The sequence below is a fragment of the Boleophthalmus pectinirostris genome, unplaced genomic scaffold (genome assembly GCF_026225935.1).
Source record: "Boleophthalmus pectinirostris isolate CB_2022bp ecotype Guang Dong unplaced genomic scaffold, ASM2622593v1 HiC_scaffold_21, whole genome shotgun sequence".
Lineage (NCBI taxonomy): Eukaryota > Metazoa > Chordata > Actinopteri > Gobiiformes > Gobiidae > Boleophthalmus > Boleophthalmus pectinirostris.
The window spans coordinates 22,643,436-22,662,276 of NW_026571175.1; the positions used below are offsets into that span (position 1 = coordinate 22,643,436).

The 18,841-nt window shown below is 37.2% G+C and overlaps 1 protein-coding gene across 1 annotated transcript in view; it reads left to right on the plus strand.

Moving 5' to 3' along the window:
• Positions 1 to 17,200: 17,200 nt before the first annotated feature.
• chrna11 (cholinergic receptor, nicotinic, alpha 11) overlaps positions 17,201 to 18,841 on the plus strand; it is a 44,675-nt gene continuing 43,034 nt past the window's right edge. The window contains exon 1 of the mRNA XM_055157441.1: positions 17,201 to 17,243. Within this exon, the coding sequence (XP_055013416.1) occupies positions 17,201 to 17,243 (43 nt within the window). The remainder of the gene's footprint in view (positions 17,244 to 18,841) is intronic.

Below are 18,841 nucleotides of genomic sequence, written 5' to 3' on the forward strand. Positions count from 1 at the left end.
CCCTATGCCTCATTTTTTATGTGTTTATATGCACATGTGTTTAATACCACTATTGGTAAAACTGGCAGCTTCAGCAAACTACTGTATATTTTATTTTCCATTTCTGAATCAAAACTTTCAGAAGGTTATTTAAAAAAAAAAAAAAAAAAAAAAAAGTCCACTAGAGACACAATGTAACAATACTTGGACCCTGGACATAAGATTAATTTCATGATCAAGGTGGTACTTCTTGTCTAGACTCTCAACATCCCCCCTCCCCATTTCCACTGGTGCATTGTGTAATTTTTTTGGTGGAGGGTCCATCAACTGCTTTAAACATTTCTATCTTCATGGAGACCAAACCAGACCAAGTTACAAGTCAAAGAGGCAGCCCCGCTCACAGTCAGAATGCCTGTTTTTTTGTTGTTTTTTTTAGGTCTTTTTAAGATATAAAGCCACCTGAAATTTAATATTGCTGTTTAATGTCGTACCGTGGAACATTCCAGACAGATATAAAAACAAGCAGATGACGGACCCCCAACCAAAAACGTAGTCCACTTTTAAGGCCAAATTTTCCTCAAAATTTGCGGTTTTATTTTTGGTCCTAAAGCAGCTAGCCTAATTCCCAAACTAAAGTTGAGACTATATTTACACTTCATATATATAAATGCAATCAAAAGAGTTTAATTCATACCCTTTTTGCTCAAATATCCAGTTTGAAACCAAATCACATAAACGTTATAATCCAAAAATCCCAGTTCAAATCTTCGCTCAGTCCTCCAGTGGTCACGAAGGTCACATCTGTCTCACGGAGATGCTCCAAGTCAAATCCTTTTTTAAAATTTCCCCAAAAAATGATCACAAATAATGGAAATAATTGTCCAAGCCTACGGCACAAAAATAACAAACATTAAACTCCAATGTCAGTCTCTCTGTGATCCAACAGAATCAGTCCATTAACAGCGCCCTTAAGCTCCTCCCATAAGTTCAAGGTTACGCCTGTGACGACAAAGTACAAACCAGTGGAGATCCAATACTTTTTCCAGTATTTTCTGCCTTTGTTTTGCCTCTTCTAGCTCTGTGGGACATGCCTTCATATCTGTCTCCATCCTCCATAAAGCTTCGGGGCTTAATGACTGCACAGACTCTAAGTTACAGATGTTACATAGAGCCAAAGTCCAAGACCCATCATCTGTTCTGAGTTTTTTTTAGCTAAAGGATTGGCAGATGCAAGAGGCTGGCCCAAATAAGTCCACAGAAGATGTAATTTACAACTTGTCTACATAAAACTATTAATCAAAGTAGTTTTCCGTCATTTTGGGTCACAAGAATTGAGAATTCAATCTGAATAACACAAGCTTTGATATCAATGCCAGAGATTAGTACGCCAGATTAATCATGAAGCGGATATGTAATATGGAAAAATCAAAACCTGTTAAACAAACAATATGGGCTGAACAGTGCGTCTCTGAGTATTAAGGCTTTAAAGTCATAACAATGACATTGAGCGGTATCATTATTTATCTAAATCCGAGCGACAGATGGGTGTGCAGATAATAGAGCTCGCAAAGTAAATGGAATAGGATTCAACAGGACAGGAGAGAGGGCAGAGGGGGGCAGAGGGGACTAAGAGGGGGCGGTTGTATCCAGATAAAGATGAAGGCATTATCTGATCTGAAGAAGTCTATAGGAAAGCATCAGGAAGGGGCACGGGTGTGAGAATTTGCTGTCTATGTGTTTTTCTGGCAGAGTACTCGACCCTGGTTTGGGACAGCTGTCATGGAGGAGAGTGAGGGAGGAGAGGAGGAGGGAAGGATTTGAGCATTTAACCCAAACTTTTGGTAAATACAGATGTCGAGGCCAGGCTGGGTCTTTGGGGTCAAATCAACAGGAACAAAATTATAGAGCTTTTACGTCAAACTGCAGTAACGGAAGAGCTCACTATGTTGCAATTGTTTAAAGGTGCACAATTAATTTTTTTTTGGTAAAGGCAGGGGAGTCGACAGGGGCGGACAAAGAGCTCGAATGTCTCAGGCCCCAGGGTCTTAGGGGCCCAGATTTGGAACCTCTGCATATTAATTAATATTAGAGGGGGACGCATGTGTCTTTTTGCCCCAGGTCCCCAAATTTTAGTCAGCAGGCCTGTTTAGAGGGTCCGCCACTTGCTTGTTTCCATGGAAATATTACTGCTTTGCCTGCATTAGCAAAAGTACACACATCTTTGCCTGCAATGTTTCAAAGTGTTAAACATAGCATTAAACTTGTCAGTCTCCATAGAGACAAGCAGGAGTCAGCAAGCCAATTTACAACTGAGATCTGTGAAGTGCACTCACAGGAAGAATGTATGTTTTTAATGGTGGTTATTCATCCAAAAAGATTTATTTCCTTGGTAAGATGAGTCAGCAGACAATGATTATGTCATATCACAAAAAATGTCAAACGAAATTGTCTTTTTGACCAGCTGTGTGTTTGATTTGGACATAAAGAGGGTCCTGTTCAATATTGGTGTTTTCTAAAATGTGATGATGCCATATTCTCTATTCTTTATTCCCTATACATGTATTTTTCATAACATTTAAAAGGTAATTCACAAATGTTGAATGGCTATTTATATTTGTGATTATTGACACTACCCTAGAACTTGCCATATTACAACAAAACCTGAATTTTAACAGCAATTGTAAAATTTGCTTGTGTGCTCATTGATTCTATTTCAGTAAATAACGATCTTTGGTGGAATACATCAGTTAAAGAGCACGAGCAAAGAGATAGGTGGTACTAACTACAACTATTAGTATTTATCACTGTAGGTTGCCAGATCCTATGGCTTCAGCCAGTGTGTCCTTACATACAATACTTTTAACTGGTAACACTTTATAATAACTATACTTTATATTACTTAAAGGTCCTATATTACACAAACAAATTGACTCTTGTAAGGTTATAGTCATAGTATAGTTAGAATGCTGTTGCTTCCTCAAAAACATACATAGAGTTGTGTTTTGTTTCATTCGTACATATGTGAGTAACCCTGGTAATTAGTAATTAGTCTGTCTACATCTCGAAAGTTCAAAATGCTCTGTTCCACCTTGTGATGTCATGGAGTGGTAGTCAAAATAACAGCTACCTTTTACCTTTAATTCACTAGACATTGTCATTTGCCAGGTTGAAATTATCCAAATAATTCTAGTGCAGGTGTAAGGAGTTTAAAAACAACAGTGGAGCAGTTCCTGTACTAGTGTTTTCCATTTGAGAGAAGAGAAGATTATGGTTTTGATGAGGAAACAACGTTATAACATTGATCAGAAAATAGCGTAATGTGAGACCTTTAAATGTGGTACCATTTAACTTTTACATGTTAAAATGAGATCACATGAAGCAGTATTTATGGTGGTGGTGGTCAGAGTTTGACTTTGACCACCACCACCATAAATACTGCTTCATGGTTACACAATCTGAAGTACACAGATAATAATATAAAGAGGACATGCTGTGCCTTTATTTAAAACAACCCATCTCAGCCCCATCAATCTTTCTGGTCCAAAATGCTATAAGTCACTCACCCTTCCTTTAGCTTGAGTCCCAAATGACATCTTTCAAATTGGATTACTTCACATTTTAAAATAACCCATGCACCCACAATCCCATTAACACAAACTCAGAGTATCTGGCCCTCAAAATGCATGTACTGTACAATATTTAAGCTATAGCTTCTTTGGCTTAGCCTCATCTCTGCAGCATCTTCCCCTACATCCCTGCAGCTTCCTTAAATTATGTTGTCCCTTTTTAATACCCAGACGTCACCCGGATATATGCACATCTGCAAGACTTCAAATTAATTCACGCACTGAGCCAGACCCTGTAAATCCTACCATGGCAGTCCCCGGTAGTCTAAGTATGTCAATTCTTCTTATGCGTGTGGGGCCCAAGCCAGCCCCGTCTTGCAATTAGTCTTTTCTATTGCAAATCATCCTGTTGACGGCTAAGAAGCTGAAATTAAACCGGAGAGTATTTTCAGCGTTCTAATTGCAGTGGACTGGCAAATGGCAAGTCTGAGCTAGTCCCTCTGCCAGTTCATCTTGTGGTAGTGATATTAATTGCAGACGATAGAGAGGCGTTTATTAAAAGATAAAGTGGTTTTCTCAAAGGGGAAAACAAGCTGTGCTAAGTCAGTTTTATACGATACAAGGCAGAGGTGACTATTATGCTGTATATTTTCAGTCAGTTAATTTAAATAAATGTTAGGAAATAAACAAGATAAGCAGTGTTCGACATGTATAATAGCCTGAAATAAAAATGGGAGATTGATGAAATTTTGGGTTATACTGGCTGCAGTGCAATGTGTAAATTAGATGCTCAGTAACTTTATTGAGGATCACATGTTTTAATGCAGTGGTGGAAGATGAATTCAATGTTGTTACTTAAGTAAAAATATTAAAGTGCCCATTTAAAAATGTTACTTAAAGAGTAAAAAGTAAAAGTATTTCGCTCATATTTTGAGGTCTCATAAAGCTTCAAATGTATTGATTTTTATAAAGGTTTGTGCTGAGTTTTATTCAACAGAAATAATAAAATTGATAATGTTCCTAGCGTGTTTGTATTTGTTTGCTTTAACTACAAAATTGTTAAAAAATAAATCCCTCAGACTTTTCACAGATCTCAAACAATAATTGAAAAAAAAAAAAAACTTTTCAGTCCTGTGCAGAAATGTAGTGGAGTAGAAAGTACATCTGCTCTCAAATGTAGTGAAGTAAAAAGTATCTGCATTAAATCTACTTAAGTAAAATACAGATACCTAAAATTTATACTTAAGTACAGTACTTCACTACTTTTACTTTGTTATGTTCCTCCATTGTTGTAATTGTTGACAAGTTGTGGACCCCAGTCTGGTGTATGTATTTATGTATTTATATGTATTTAGAATGATTTCTCTCTTCATTTATACAGAGGGATATCTGTCAGGTCATCACTTTCTCTATCATGTCTCAAGTTAGAACCAAACGTGACTGCAATCTTTTTTCTTTTTTTTTTTTTTTTTTTTTCAGTGATGCATTTGAAACGAAAGACCTCACTGGTCACCTATCATTTTAAATAAAATTACATTTCTCTCACCTCAGATTAACAGAGTTTAGTGCTTTGCTCATTGATTCTGCAGAAGTAAGTGATGTTTTTCAGTCCGCTATGATATTTCTTTCCTTTCATTCTTCCTCATAAGCAGCTATATTTGTTTTGATTCAGATGGACCATGCATCTCCCTGATTGAGTAAGCCACCTGTCAATCATGTCCATCTGCACTCAGGGAGATTCACCAGTGACCACACTTACATCTTCATAAAGTATTGAAGAAGTGTGTATTCTGGATGCCAGGTAAAGGAGCTACTACTGCCTTGGCTGAGCTCTGAGGTCTCCAAATGCCAGACCACTCCTGTTTAATCAATGCCTTTGACTTATCAGTTGAATATAACTGTTTTGCCATAATGTGTAAGTTAGATGAGTTCATCCAGAAGCAAACATAGGCCATGTGAGTTCAGGAGTTCAAATTAGTGCAGGTCTGTCTGTTCAGATACTTATGTTTTATATCTTCTCTGTTATATCTTGGCTCACAGGCATTTGTAGTTTGCCAGTTGTTTTGTTTGCCAACACTGAAGAGTCTTTCCTTCCCATTTGTTCGATATAATTCAATCTAACAAACCCCACTGTGTCTATTTGGAAAAAACAAATTACATTTTATCTGCAGCTTTCACCAAAGGCTGAAACATTGAAAAAAAAAAAAAAAAGCAAAAAACATGCCACTGAACTATGAACTAATATTTGTGTAAAAACTATATTGTGGATCTGTCTTTCTACAACCACTGTCCAAGATATCTGTTGCATATGAATTTTGTACAGTATTTTGTAGCTTTGTAGCATGTTTGTTGGGACCTACATATAAAAAATTTAAACCTAACTAACAAAAATAGTGAATAAAAAGACTTTGACAGGTATTGAAAAACGTATGAGATGAACACTTTTAAACTGAATTTCAAAACTAAGGAAAGATTTTTTTTATATACAATAGAATGGACAGTGGTGAAGAACTCGATTTTGATTCTTAAGTAAAAGTATCAAATCCCAGTGCACAGAATTACTGAAGTACCAGTATCATATGAAAAAACTATTACTACTAGTAAAAGTATCCATTTCAAAATATACTTAAAAGTGTAAATTTAAAATGTAAAAGTATTTCAAGCTGATTTTGATAAAGATTTGTGCTGAATTTTATCCAGTAGAAACAAATTAATCAATCATTTTTTGTAGCAGTTTTTATTTTAGTTTGCTACAAAACAAAACATCTTAAAAATAAATCCCTCAGTCTTTCCAGTTGGTCTGCAGATACAGGCTATCAAAAGTAAAAGTAAAAAGTATCCACTTTAAAATCTACTTAAATAAAGTATCTAATACTTTACTGAAATACAGTACTTTACTTATTTTTCCTATTTTAGTTACCTACTTACTGTACTGATAACTGCTCAAATGAGTTTCTAGTTTATAAATAATTTCAGTCAGTTAGTATTAGTAATTGTTTGTGTTCAGACTTTAATATTACCACTTAAAACTTTGAATTTTCAGCTAAACTTAATCTGTAAGCCTCAAGTTTATGATAATGACTTTGTCCAGTTTATACTTCAGCAGAATAAAATGCAGTTTGAGCTGATGGGGGGGCTGCCAGAACATTTTGTCCCTACGTTCTCCATTATAAAATTAGCCCAAACATGATTCTGCCAAGAGCATCTTAATTGTGATAATTGGTCGCACTGATGCAAAGTTATTTGGACCCAGGCCAGACTGGTTTGTGACAGCTTGCAACTTTGCATCAAGTTTAATCTTTCAACTTTCATACTCACTGTAAAAGCATGTGAGATATTGAGCTTGACACGTCCTTGCCAGATTTTGACTGTAATAAGTGAATTAGCCCTAAATGTTGATGGATTTCAACACTTCAGGTCGTAAACTGTTACTGCACTGCACAGACTTCAGAAAATCAGCAAACTTGTCCATTCAATTTGAGCTCAATGAAGAGTATAAGAGCAGGAAAACATCTTTTTACACATCAGAAAGTAAACCTGTGTTACTTAAGAATTAAAAGTATTATGTGTTGAGTAAAATTATATCACTATTTGAAGTAAAAAGGAAGGAGCCAAATGGGATTACAACCAAATGAATTAATTTGGCAAATCCAGTATTTCACCACTCTACAGAGCTCAACAGTATTGGAAACAGTTGTGATATGCAATATATGTAAGTGTGAAGTTTTGCAATATCATTATTAACAAATTCCAATTTAAATATTTTAATCAGAATGCCTTAATTTAGTCATACTGTTTAAAAATATAAACTCTGTTAATTTTGTGACATGGAGAACTTTTTATTAAAATACTGCAGCCCTACAATATTACAATATACAGTATGAACAATATTTCAAGGGCTTATTTTATTCCTCATCACAATCATACCTGGAGCTGTGTTTTGTTTCCTTCACACCTTGTGCTCACCTTGTGATGTCATCTGGTAATACAGGAAGTGCTTCACTGTGTTTTGAAACTCCATACACCATCACTAGAATTTATTACTCATTTAGATGATTGTAGCCCTGGAATTTCTACTGAACTAAAGGTAAAACTGCTGCTTCATGATGTCACAAGGTGGACCAGAGCATTTTGAACATTGGAAGTGTAGACAGACTAATTATAAAGGATTACTCAAACATGTGTGAATGAAACAAAACACAACTCCAGGTATGATTTTGACAAGGTAACAATATTATAACATGGTTTAAAACTCATAAGAGTCAATTTTGCTTAGGAAAAAAAATAATTAAACCAAAGCAGTTATTGAATATTGTGTCTTTTTTCATATCATGCAGCCTTATACCGGTTATCAGTCACAACAGTGAGATAAATATCGTCAGTAAACGGAAAGAATAGTCTGAAAATGTATTTAATTACAGAATACTGAATACCTGCATTAAAATTTTGTAACATATTTTGATCCATGGTCCAATCAGAGCAGTGTATTCTGAATGCTTAATACTTTTATATTGAGTTGCATTTAAATTATATTGTAAAGATGAAACATAGTATTTAAAACAGCATTATATTTGTTTCATCGTTTGTTATGCATTTATTTATCACTAATTGGACAAGGAAAAATCAAACGTGGCTCATCACAAGATTAAACACAACAATGTATTCTTATTCATTTAGAAAAGTAACTGTATTCTGTATAGCACCAGATGAAAAAGTAACTAAGAGAAGACAAACTATTGATCCATGAGGGAAATTATCTGGACACAGTAGCTCACAGCATAAAAACAAAGAGAAATTATAACTCATGATTTGTGACTCAAAATTAATATTCAGAATACACCTGTTCTCGGTACAAGTATTCAGCTACTTCCCAACACTCAATATAAGATATCAGTATCGGCAAGAGAATCCATTGCACCAACCGTAAAAGCATGACTCCATAACTAAAAATCTGTTATCTCCACCACTTCTTTGCTCATCTTTGCTTAAGTAAATTAAAACTATCTAGTCCTTCTGTCTCTGTGCTGAGTGGATGTGTGGGTCAATAGGCGCCCGGTGAGTGGAGGGGACGTGTGTCAGCGTGGGAGAGGCCTAATCCAATCAGGGCAGTAATTAAACAGAGTCCTGATGACGGAGCTGTCCAACTGTGACATTCAGCGTTTAACATGAGGGGCTTCAGCTCAGTCTGCCCGCTCAGACCAGGGCCATTAGAGCAGATCTGCAATTACAGGAGTCACCGTGGAAACGCAAGGAGAGAAAGAAAAGAAAAGAAAAGAAAGGAAGCAAGGAAGGAAAAGTTAAAATCATCAACTATATGTAATTATGTATTATTATAGGGCCTATATTATGCTAAATTGATTCTTGTGAGCTTAAAACATGTTATAATGTTGTTACCTGTTTTGTTTCATTCACAAATGTTTGAGTAACTTTATTATTGGTCTGTCTACATCTCTAAAGCTCAAAATGCTCTGTTCCACCTTGTGATGTCATGTAGTGGTAGTTTTCAGGTTAACAGATACTTTTTACCTTTAATTCAGAGGGCCAGAGCTGAAATCATCCAAATGATTCTAGTGAAGGGGTATGGAGTCTAAACACACAGTAGAGCACTTCCTGTATTGTCAAATGACATCATAATGTGGGGCAGAGTGTTGTTTTTTTTATTTCTACAATATTTTTTAAATCATTATTTTTGGATTTGGCTAAAATGGGAGAAAATTGACTTAAACATTACCTAAATGCAGACCATCCCAGTTTCCATTTCTGATCCAGGGTCTAGATCCAGAGCTGTTCCCTGCAGTGTGACGCCTCAGGCTCCCCTTGTCATGTGGAGGAGCAGCAGCTCTACTCCGAGCTGCTCTCATCTCAAAGGGGAACTCTGTGGAGAAAACACATTTGTTCCTTATTGCTTGGTGCAAGCAGCAACAATTAGGCCCAACTACTAAATAAAGGGTTATGGGCTTTTAACTCAACACCTACATCACAACAGAGTGAAACCACTGAAGAATTCAATAGCAAAAACAGATATCTCCATTTTGAAAATTGCTGTTGTTTTGTTTAGGTTTTTTTTTTTTCTTATTGTCACCATCTTCTAGAGGTATTAGCAATGACAATAATGTATAGTGGATTTTATCAAGAAGGGATGGACTAATGTTTTGATAGTAGTAAAATAGATTTGGGTTTTGAAAATATTACTAAAGTAAGAATAAACTACAGGCTTCCGATGACTTTTTCAAATGACATTTATCTGTTTTTGCAAACGAAACATTACATTAAAGCTATTGAAAATTTTGAATTTAAATTGTAAAATTGGAATCACATTCTTTGTTAAACACGCACAATTTAGCAGACACGCTCAATGTAGTTCCTAATGGCCCTTAAAGATGTAGCCCTATAGGGTGCATTATTCACCTTGTCACAATGCATTAGTCTGGGACTGGAGAGGAAGAATTTGAAATGCTTGTGGTTTCTGGTTGATCATTACAAACTCAATTATTTCTTACTTTAGAGAAAGCCGATTATGCAGCAAATTCTTCTTGTTCACTCTGCCAAACTCAGGCTTCTTTTCTGGACATTTTCACCCAAATAGGCCACGCTTTTTCTAATCTTTGAATAATAAAGGTTTAATAGATGGTGAAACTGGAGGGTGAAAGAGGTAAGACCAGACAGGCTGTAAGTAATGCAGAACAGAAACTTAATGAAGCCCTTTAGAAGTTACAGGTTCTTTTGAGAGTGCACACAATCTTTTTTTAGCAAGCTTTTGATTAAAAAGTCTCATATTACGCTAATATTCATTAAGTTATAATGTTGTTTCCTCATCACAAACATACCTGGAGTTATGTTTTGTTTCATTCACACATGTTTAACACACAAATCTTCAATATTGAGACTGAGTTCTTCTCTCAAATTGAAAACACTTTGTGATGCCACATGGTAATACAGGAAGGGCTCCACTGTGTTTTTAAACTCCATACACTGCAGCTAAAAGGTATGTTAACTTGAAAACTGCTGCTTGATGACATCACAAGGTGGAACAGGGCAAGTTGAGCTTTTTGGACGCAGACAGCCTAATAAACCAGGCTTATTCATACATGTGTGATGATTTAATGACGCAACAGCATTATAACATGGCTAAAAGCTCACAAGAGTACTTTTTACATAATATGGGACCCTTAAATGGTAAAATGTTAGTTTAATTGTGTGTCATTTACAGTACAGTCATAAACTTTTTAATCCATATCCTCTATGCCTCATATTACACAGTCTATGGTCTCCACTCATTGGTCTCTAATTATCACATTTTTTATAACTCGCAGCTCATCACACATCACCGCTCCTCTTTCTTTCCCTTTAATTAACCCACAAACGCCTCACTAAAACCCAAATCCCACTGCTCTAACTTCTCATTACAGACTGCAGTTCTGGGACCCGGCCAGCAGATGTCACCCACGCCTCAATGCGCCCCATTTTCTGATAGTTTTCCACTCCACGTGACAGATATTGGCGCTATTACCACCACACACACTCTTATCCATTTTAAAACTTCAATATTGACTCAAAGTGTGTGTTTTTCCGTATATAGGAAGCAATTTCACCGTAGTCCATTGGCTTTTCTATGGTGTATCCGGTGAGTGGGCCATCCTTCTTGGCTCCTCCGAGGGCCTCTGTGTGGTGTGTGCGCATCCGACCATGAATGCGCATCTCGGGGGGAGCTCTCCAGTGAATGTCTGGCAGTTTGCTGGGTCTTATACCGAAGGGCAGCACGAGTAATAGGGTAATCTATTATACAGTCCAACTCTCTCCCTCCCTCCCTTCCTCTTCCTCCCTCTCCCTCTCTCTCTCTGTCTTTCTCTCCTCCTCTCCTGCCTCTAGTACGTCTTGCGCGCTGCCGCTGTCTTTGCGTCAGCATTTCGTGAGGACAGATGAGAAGTCGAGTTTAACTGTGCTCATTCGCCGTGGGACTCCTGCAGACAAGCATTTTCTCAATTAAACTGGAGGCAGAAGCATGAATGTCCCGGAAACACACGAGACCTCTTACAAATAGACCACAAATTGCCTGCTTGGGCCAGTGATGGATCATATAATAGATCTAGTTATTAATTGAGTGCACAGCTTGCAACATCAGTTTGCTGTGATAAATTAAAATGTATGCATATTTTTTGCACACATGTAAAAAGATTTATTATGGCGCTCAGGTTTTTCACTACAAATAAAGACTGCATATTGTAATTTAAACATAATCTATAGGTCAGCCAAGGATACAGTACTCGTTTCAGTGGTTTCATTTTAGGTTTAAAGAAATAGTCCTATATATATTTCTCTTTTAAATCTCTAAAGTGGGCCTACATGTGTGCCAGTCACAAACTAGAAAGCTTTTGGCATAAAACATAAAAAGTGATTGTTACATTTTTATCATTTATGTGTAGGTACGTACGATATTGTCACGGTATGAACCTCACGGTATGATATTTATTGCGATATGGTGGGAAAGTTCATGATATGGTGGGGAGGCTCAGGATAAGGAATGTAACAATATCCAAATCTCTCTGCATGATATTTTCACGATATACATCTCACGGTACGATATTTATTGTGATATTTTGTGGAGGTTAACAAAATTGAACATGCTACTTTTTCCTCTTAAAATGCCGTGACAAGAATTAATCCAAAGAACTAAGACTTAAAAGTGCTTACAACTGTTATTTCTTCATGTGGTTTATACTGAAATGGAGCAAAGGATCATGGTCTATGTAGTTCCCTCTGTCTTTTTTTTTAGCTATTGCTGCACCATAACTCTTAATTTAAGCATAGAGATTTGTAATGTGATATATTGTGATGGTTATTGTGAGAACTTTGACGATATGATATCACGATATTTTGGTTATTGTTACATCCCTATTTATATGTTAATTTACATGCCGCAATTCCACAGAATTAAGCTTCTGGGACGGCTGATATAAAAAACAATATACGTGGCTTGAACGAAAACTGATTTGTTCCATGCCGGTTTGGGTTTTGCTAATATTTACTAACCCAAATTAAATTAATTGCTTTGTCTGGAATGTCCAAGTATGGCCTTAAATGTATCCATCTTGCATTTACTCAATATCGTGGATTTTTACACTGCAAATTTTAAAACTTATATCAGGTTATTCATCTTGTTTTCAGATTTATTATTTACTTACTAGTTCTGAGACTGATTAATTCTAATCTAGAGGTAGTTTATTTTAGGATAACTTGTCAAGTTAAATGATCTTGCTGCATGGACAGATAATTTCACTTCTTTTAAGTCATTTTCTGATAGATTTAAGTGTTTATATCTTAAATTTTGCCCAAGCTTTTTTTTGGCAGTGTATTGACTTAAAAACTTGCTTTCGTACTGTGAGTGGGCTGGCCTCTCCACAGATCTGACATGTAACTTACCTGCTGTTTCTGTGAAGATAAATAAACATAATCCCATACTGTAGAACATCCCAGTCAATATCTTCATGGAAACAAGATGGTGAATGACCCTCCACCAGAAAAGTTGCACAGTGCACCTTTAAACTAATTTTTATATTGATATTTTTATGTGTCTTTTACCTGCCTCTGCTGTTTGGTCCCTGCAGGTCCCACGTGCCTCTTCACCTGGACACACACAGTCCTCTTCCCCTGGGTCCTGACACAGATCCGCCTTAAGCCAAACACACACATTAGACTCAGTGTCACCAGAGCATGTCCGTGACCACTGCAGCTGTCAGGTAAGTGCCACACGCGACCCCAAAGAAGACAAGCTAACAAGAGAAAAAGAAAGAGACAGAGAGAGGAAGAGAGAGAGAAAAAAGAAAGAGAGGGAGAGAGAGGTTCAACAATCTAACGAAAACAAGCATGAATTCCATACAAATTGATGTCATGTATGAGATACAGTATGTCTTGGAGGTAATAAGATCTCACAATAGCATTTTGATACCGTGAAGTACATGCCACCTGCTTGTCCATGGACATATATTACTTTAAGGCCATACTGTGGTAGCCTGATTCATCAGCCCGTTTCACTTTGTGGAAACCGTCTGACCTCGCAGCTTTAGGATTCGTTCACTCAACAGTAGACAGGTATGCTCCTATTTGGGTTAGGGTTAGTGACGTATGTAATGCGCCAAGTCCCGTAGGAAGAAGGGCGATAATGTCTTTCCCTTGATAAAATTCACCAAACATTCTCTTTGTTCCGTCTTTAAATCCTCGATCTTGGTAATTGTTGCCAACACAGAATGTATGGCTTTATCTACATCCTTTTTGACCGCTTTGTTTACTGTTGTGCTGTACCACAAAAGGGACCCAGACAGGCACTTTGAGTTTGATGTCATGGCTTCACAGTTCTTTGCTGACTGGTCGCTGCACTGTCTATCACTTCCGGGGTTCTTGCAAAGCGTCTAGTGTATTCCGACCCTGACCTAGTCGCTGGAGAGAAATGAAATTGAGCAGATACAGTAGGTGGCGCCAGCCTGGCTAATACTATGGAACATTCTCAGCCAAGTGAATACATCTCCATGGAGTTATGCAGGTGGCAAACCCTCCTTACCTGGAGCCATATCCTGTCTCCCTGATTTCAGAGGGCATGATTGACAAGCGGATTAACCAATCAGAGAGACAGATAAAAGAAGTTATATTTTTTGTTGATGATGAGGATTATGATATCAGGTTTTTGGATGCGATGTCTTGACTCGTGAACAAATTAGCGGCTCTGGTTTGATTGGCTTAAGTTAGGATGAAGGATTTTCACGCTCTGTGGTTTCTTGTTCCTTCTGGATTCGAACAGAATATAGAAAGGACTGGCTGATCAGACAAGAACCCTCCATTAGGGCTGGGTATCATTATCAAGTTGCCGATACGATACATATCTCGATACACAGGCCAAAATACGATACATATCTCGATACCGTGCACTTTCAATTTAATACGATATATTTCAAATTGATTTAATACGATATATTTCAAATTGGTTCAGTAAAAATAAAGGCTAAATCATGGCTGTGACACTGAAAGTCCTTGTTAAACCATTTCTTGTGCAAAGTGAATATGAAACACAAACATTTTAATCATCAAAACTGTGAAAATGTCAAACGAGTTTCATGTTCCACTAAACAAGCAACAAAACTGTAATGCTATAACAAAATAACTGAATAAAATACACCAAAAAAGACTCTTGGTAATGCATCTATACAGCAGCCCACAATATCGATACTGTATCATCACATTAAATGATAAGATATATCAATATTTCGATATTTTTGCACACCCTTTGGAGCAGTCTTTCAAAATATATCCACAATCTTTGCACAAAAGACTTATCAGATGCTTACTATTTAAAGAAAATCTTTGGTAATAGTGCCACTAATACTATTGCCTAAACATGCAGAGAGGAGGAAGAGTGCATATGTGGAGAGAAGGATGCAGAGGTTTATGCTGGAGGGTTAAAGAAATATAGAGACAGTTTCAGCAGTGGCCATCTGGACACTGTTTTTGCCACCAAGATGTTTCGTCTCCCATCCAGAAGACATTTTCAATTTTGCCGTGGGTTACAGGGTGAGAGGAGGACAAAAAGAGACTGAGGATGTAGTGAAGGAGCACTGTAGTTACATAGACTGCATTCACACTTGTTACTGTTTTCCTTACAACCTCTGAGATATATTTAAATTATTATATTATTTTTACATATACACTTATATAATTACGCTTTATTTGACATCAGTGTCTTGCTATTTCTGCGACTGATTTAGAATTTGTTAAACTATTTTTCTTCTTATTATGTTACTATAATATGATGTGAGCAACAGTGTCCAAATAATTTCCCTTCTGAATCAAAAGAGTTTGTCTAAGTCAAAGTTTGAACCTGGTTTGACCCTGGTTTAGTCCTCGCTTAGACCTTGACGTAGTTTTAGTCCTGGTTTAATCCACCTTGTTAAATCTAGTTTAGAAGATGCAGAGAATAGGAGTTATGTTGGAGATTTGCCATTAGCATCTCTTGGTTTTCAATTTTCTGGTCATAAGTAAATTTTTAAGGACATTTCATCATTCAAAAGGTATAATATTTTATTTTCTGTTTCTTTCCGTGGCAACAGCGCTAATTCGTCATCATTTTGAAACCCAAGGATTGTCTCTGCTGATATAAATGCACAATTTTAATTAGTAAGCTAACGGAGTCACTTTTCACAGCATGTGGTTTGCAAATAATATTAATCTTTTTAATCAAAGCTCTGCACAGTTTGTGAAGAAAACATGAGACTCAAGAGAGGCAGCTCAGTGAAGCCATTCGTGGAAAACATTTTAATTGGATTTTATTTTAAATCTAAGCATAGATGAATAAATATAATCAGTAATCCACAGTGTAAAGTTAATTACAATTTCCCATTAGTTTATGAAACCGTTTATCAGGTTGAAGTGACCCTATTAAATGAAGCTGTCATTCGTTAAAGATGCACTGTGTAACTTCTTGGTGGAGAGTTCGGTATTTGCGTGTCTTCTTAGAGATGTTATCTCTTTGCATAAAAACATGAATTCTTACTCCATGCTCGCTTCTCCACAGACCTTAGCAGTTAATTTACTGTTTAATATTGTTTCTGTATTGAATTTGAATGTAATTACAGACTGCAGATGGTGAGAAGAGTTTGATGTTAAAAGACAGAAATCGTCAAGTTTAAACCAGGACTGAACCAGGACTAACCAGGATTAAACCAGGATTAAACCAGGACTAAACCACGACCAAACCAGGACTAAACCTGGAACAAACCAGGACTAAACCAGGAGCAAACATCAGGACTAAACCAGGACTAAACCACGTCTAAACCAGAATTAAACCAAGACCAAACCAGGATTACACCAGGACTAAACCAGGATTACACCAGACCCAAACCAGGATTACACCAGGACTAAACCAGGACTAAACCAGGATTACACCAGGATTACACCAGGACTAAACCAGGACTATACTAGGACCAAACCATGACCAAACCATGGCCAAACCAGGACCAAACCTGGACTAAACCTGGATCAAACCAGGACCAAACCAGTATCAAACCAGGACCAAACCTGGACTAAACCAAGACTACACCAGGATTACAGCAGGACTAAATCAGGACCAAACTAGGACTAAACCAGGATCAAACCAGGATCAAACCAGGATCAAACCAGGATCAAACCAGGATCAAACCAGGACCAAACCAGCACCAAACCAGGACTAAACCAGGATGAAATCAGGACAAATGTAAATGCAGTCTCACTCTCCTTCAGGTCTATTACCCTCCTCTCTTTTCATCCCTCTTGTATAAGGCTCTAACCTGCATCTATCCTCTATTTTTTGTCATATATATCTGCTTCATCATTTCAGTCCCACCTCTGTAGCATCCAGGACCCCGCTACCTCCCTCCTCTCCTCTCCTCTCTCTCTCTCTCTCTCTCTCTCTCTCTCTCTCTCTCCTCTCTCTCTCCTCATATTCTCCCCTTGCTTTTCATTCACGCTGCCTTCCTCCGATGCCATTCAGTTGCCGAGCGGAGGATTTCCAGTGGCTTCCTCACTATCCTCCTCCCTGAACCTTTTTCCTTTACACTTTCCTAATTCCTCCCTTCCTATTTTTTTTGGATTCCTAGCTTGCTCCCTACATCCTTTTTGCTTTTTTCCTGACGATGTGGCGCTCCGTTGCTCTGCTCCTCTCCGCTCTCATCAACGGTGAGCTGGGAAAGCGTTTCTCATTTTCAATATTGCAGCAGCGGCAGTTTTGCATTCAAAGAGTGGACTGAACTGAATCCCCATCTTATTTTATCTTAATTTGACAAAGTATTTATCATTTGCTGGTTAGAAAAGTAGCGTTAAAGTACTAGAGATTTCACCTGTTTGCTTATATAGGATAATTGTTGCTTTGGTTGCGTTTTGTTTACGATTGAGTGGCGTTTACAGCTCTGAGTAAAACTACAAATCTGCAGTTCTTTGATTCCAAATCTCCGTTGTTAATTTAAAGTCTTTTTGTAATTTTTTGCACTATAGCGGCAGGCAAATCTACTCGGAAAGCTCGTAGATCACTGGGATAGCTGGCCGGTATGGATTGGCTCTTCCATCTTGCCTCCCGCTGTGTTTCGTCTTGTGTGGCATGTGCTGCTGAGTAGACGCGATGCAGTGGCCAACGATGATGATTCTCCGTTTGGGAAAAGAGGAGAGCAAAAACCTGACCGAAAATTGCAATTGGATTAGACACAGAAGTGAAGGAATCCTTTTGGTTTGAGTTAAGAAATACAAAGGAATTCAAAGAGGCAAAGGTTTAGGTTAGGTCTCATCAAAAAGCAATGTCTGAAATTTGTTTGTCATTTAGAGTGAGTTCAAAATCAGGACTAATATAGATAGGGCTGGACATATAGGAAAAAATAATCACATATTGTTTTCCCTTATGTTGATAGATCATTATTTTTTATATTAATTGACTGAACATAAACAATACTGACCTTTAAAATTTGACATTTAAAACAAAACATAGTCTAATTTCTTCTTTTAAAGTCTGAACTCTGCTCCAAACCACATACTTTTACTTACAGAAGACTGGCTGTAGACCTTGTGATTAAAGGTGCATTGTGTAACTTTTCTGGTGGGGGTTCATCACATCCTTTTTTCTGTGGATATGTCATTGCTTTGCCTGGAATGTTCCACAGTATGACATTAAACAGCTCTACTTTACATTTATTCAAATACAGGTGGTTTTATAGCTCAAAAATACCTACAAAAACAGGCATTCTGGTCTGGTTTGGTCTCCATTAAGATAGAAAGGTTTAATGCCATAGTATGAAACATTCTAGACAAAGCAATAGCGTTTTGAGAAAAGCGTTTGACGGACCCTCCACCAGAAAAGTTACATAATGCACCTTTAAAAAGACCCAAAGCTACTGATCATTGACTATTAGAAATGACATCTCAATGAGGCAAAAACCTCAACCAAAGCATGTTCTAAACTCGAATTAAAGCCCAAAGAAGCCATGCAAACTGAGAAATTAAGTTTAAGTCTAAATATCTGGTTGATCCCTAAAGGAGTATGATAATTTCCCTTGTTGTTTTTTGAGCTCACAGAAAAGCATATTGTGATAGATTGTGGTCCACTAAAGCTTGTGTACGGATTTCTCAACGGGTTTAGTGTTATTGACAAAATTATTAATACTAAACAAATAGTTTCCCATGTAGGTGCGGAATTAAAGGTGCACTGTGTAACTTTTTTATTGGGGATCCATCACCTGCTTGTTTCTATAGATACTGTATGTCATTGCTCTGCCTGGAATGTTCCACTG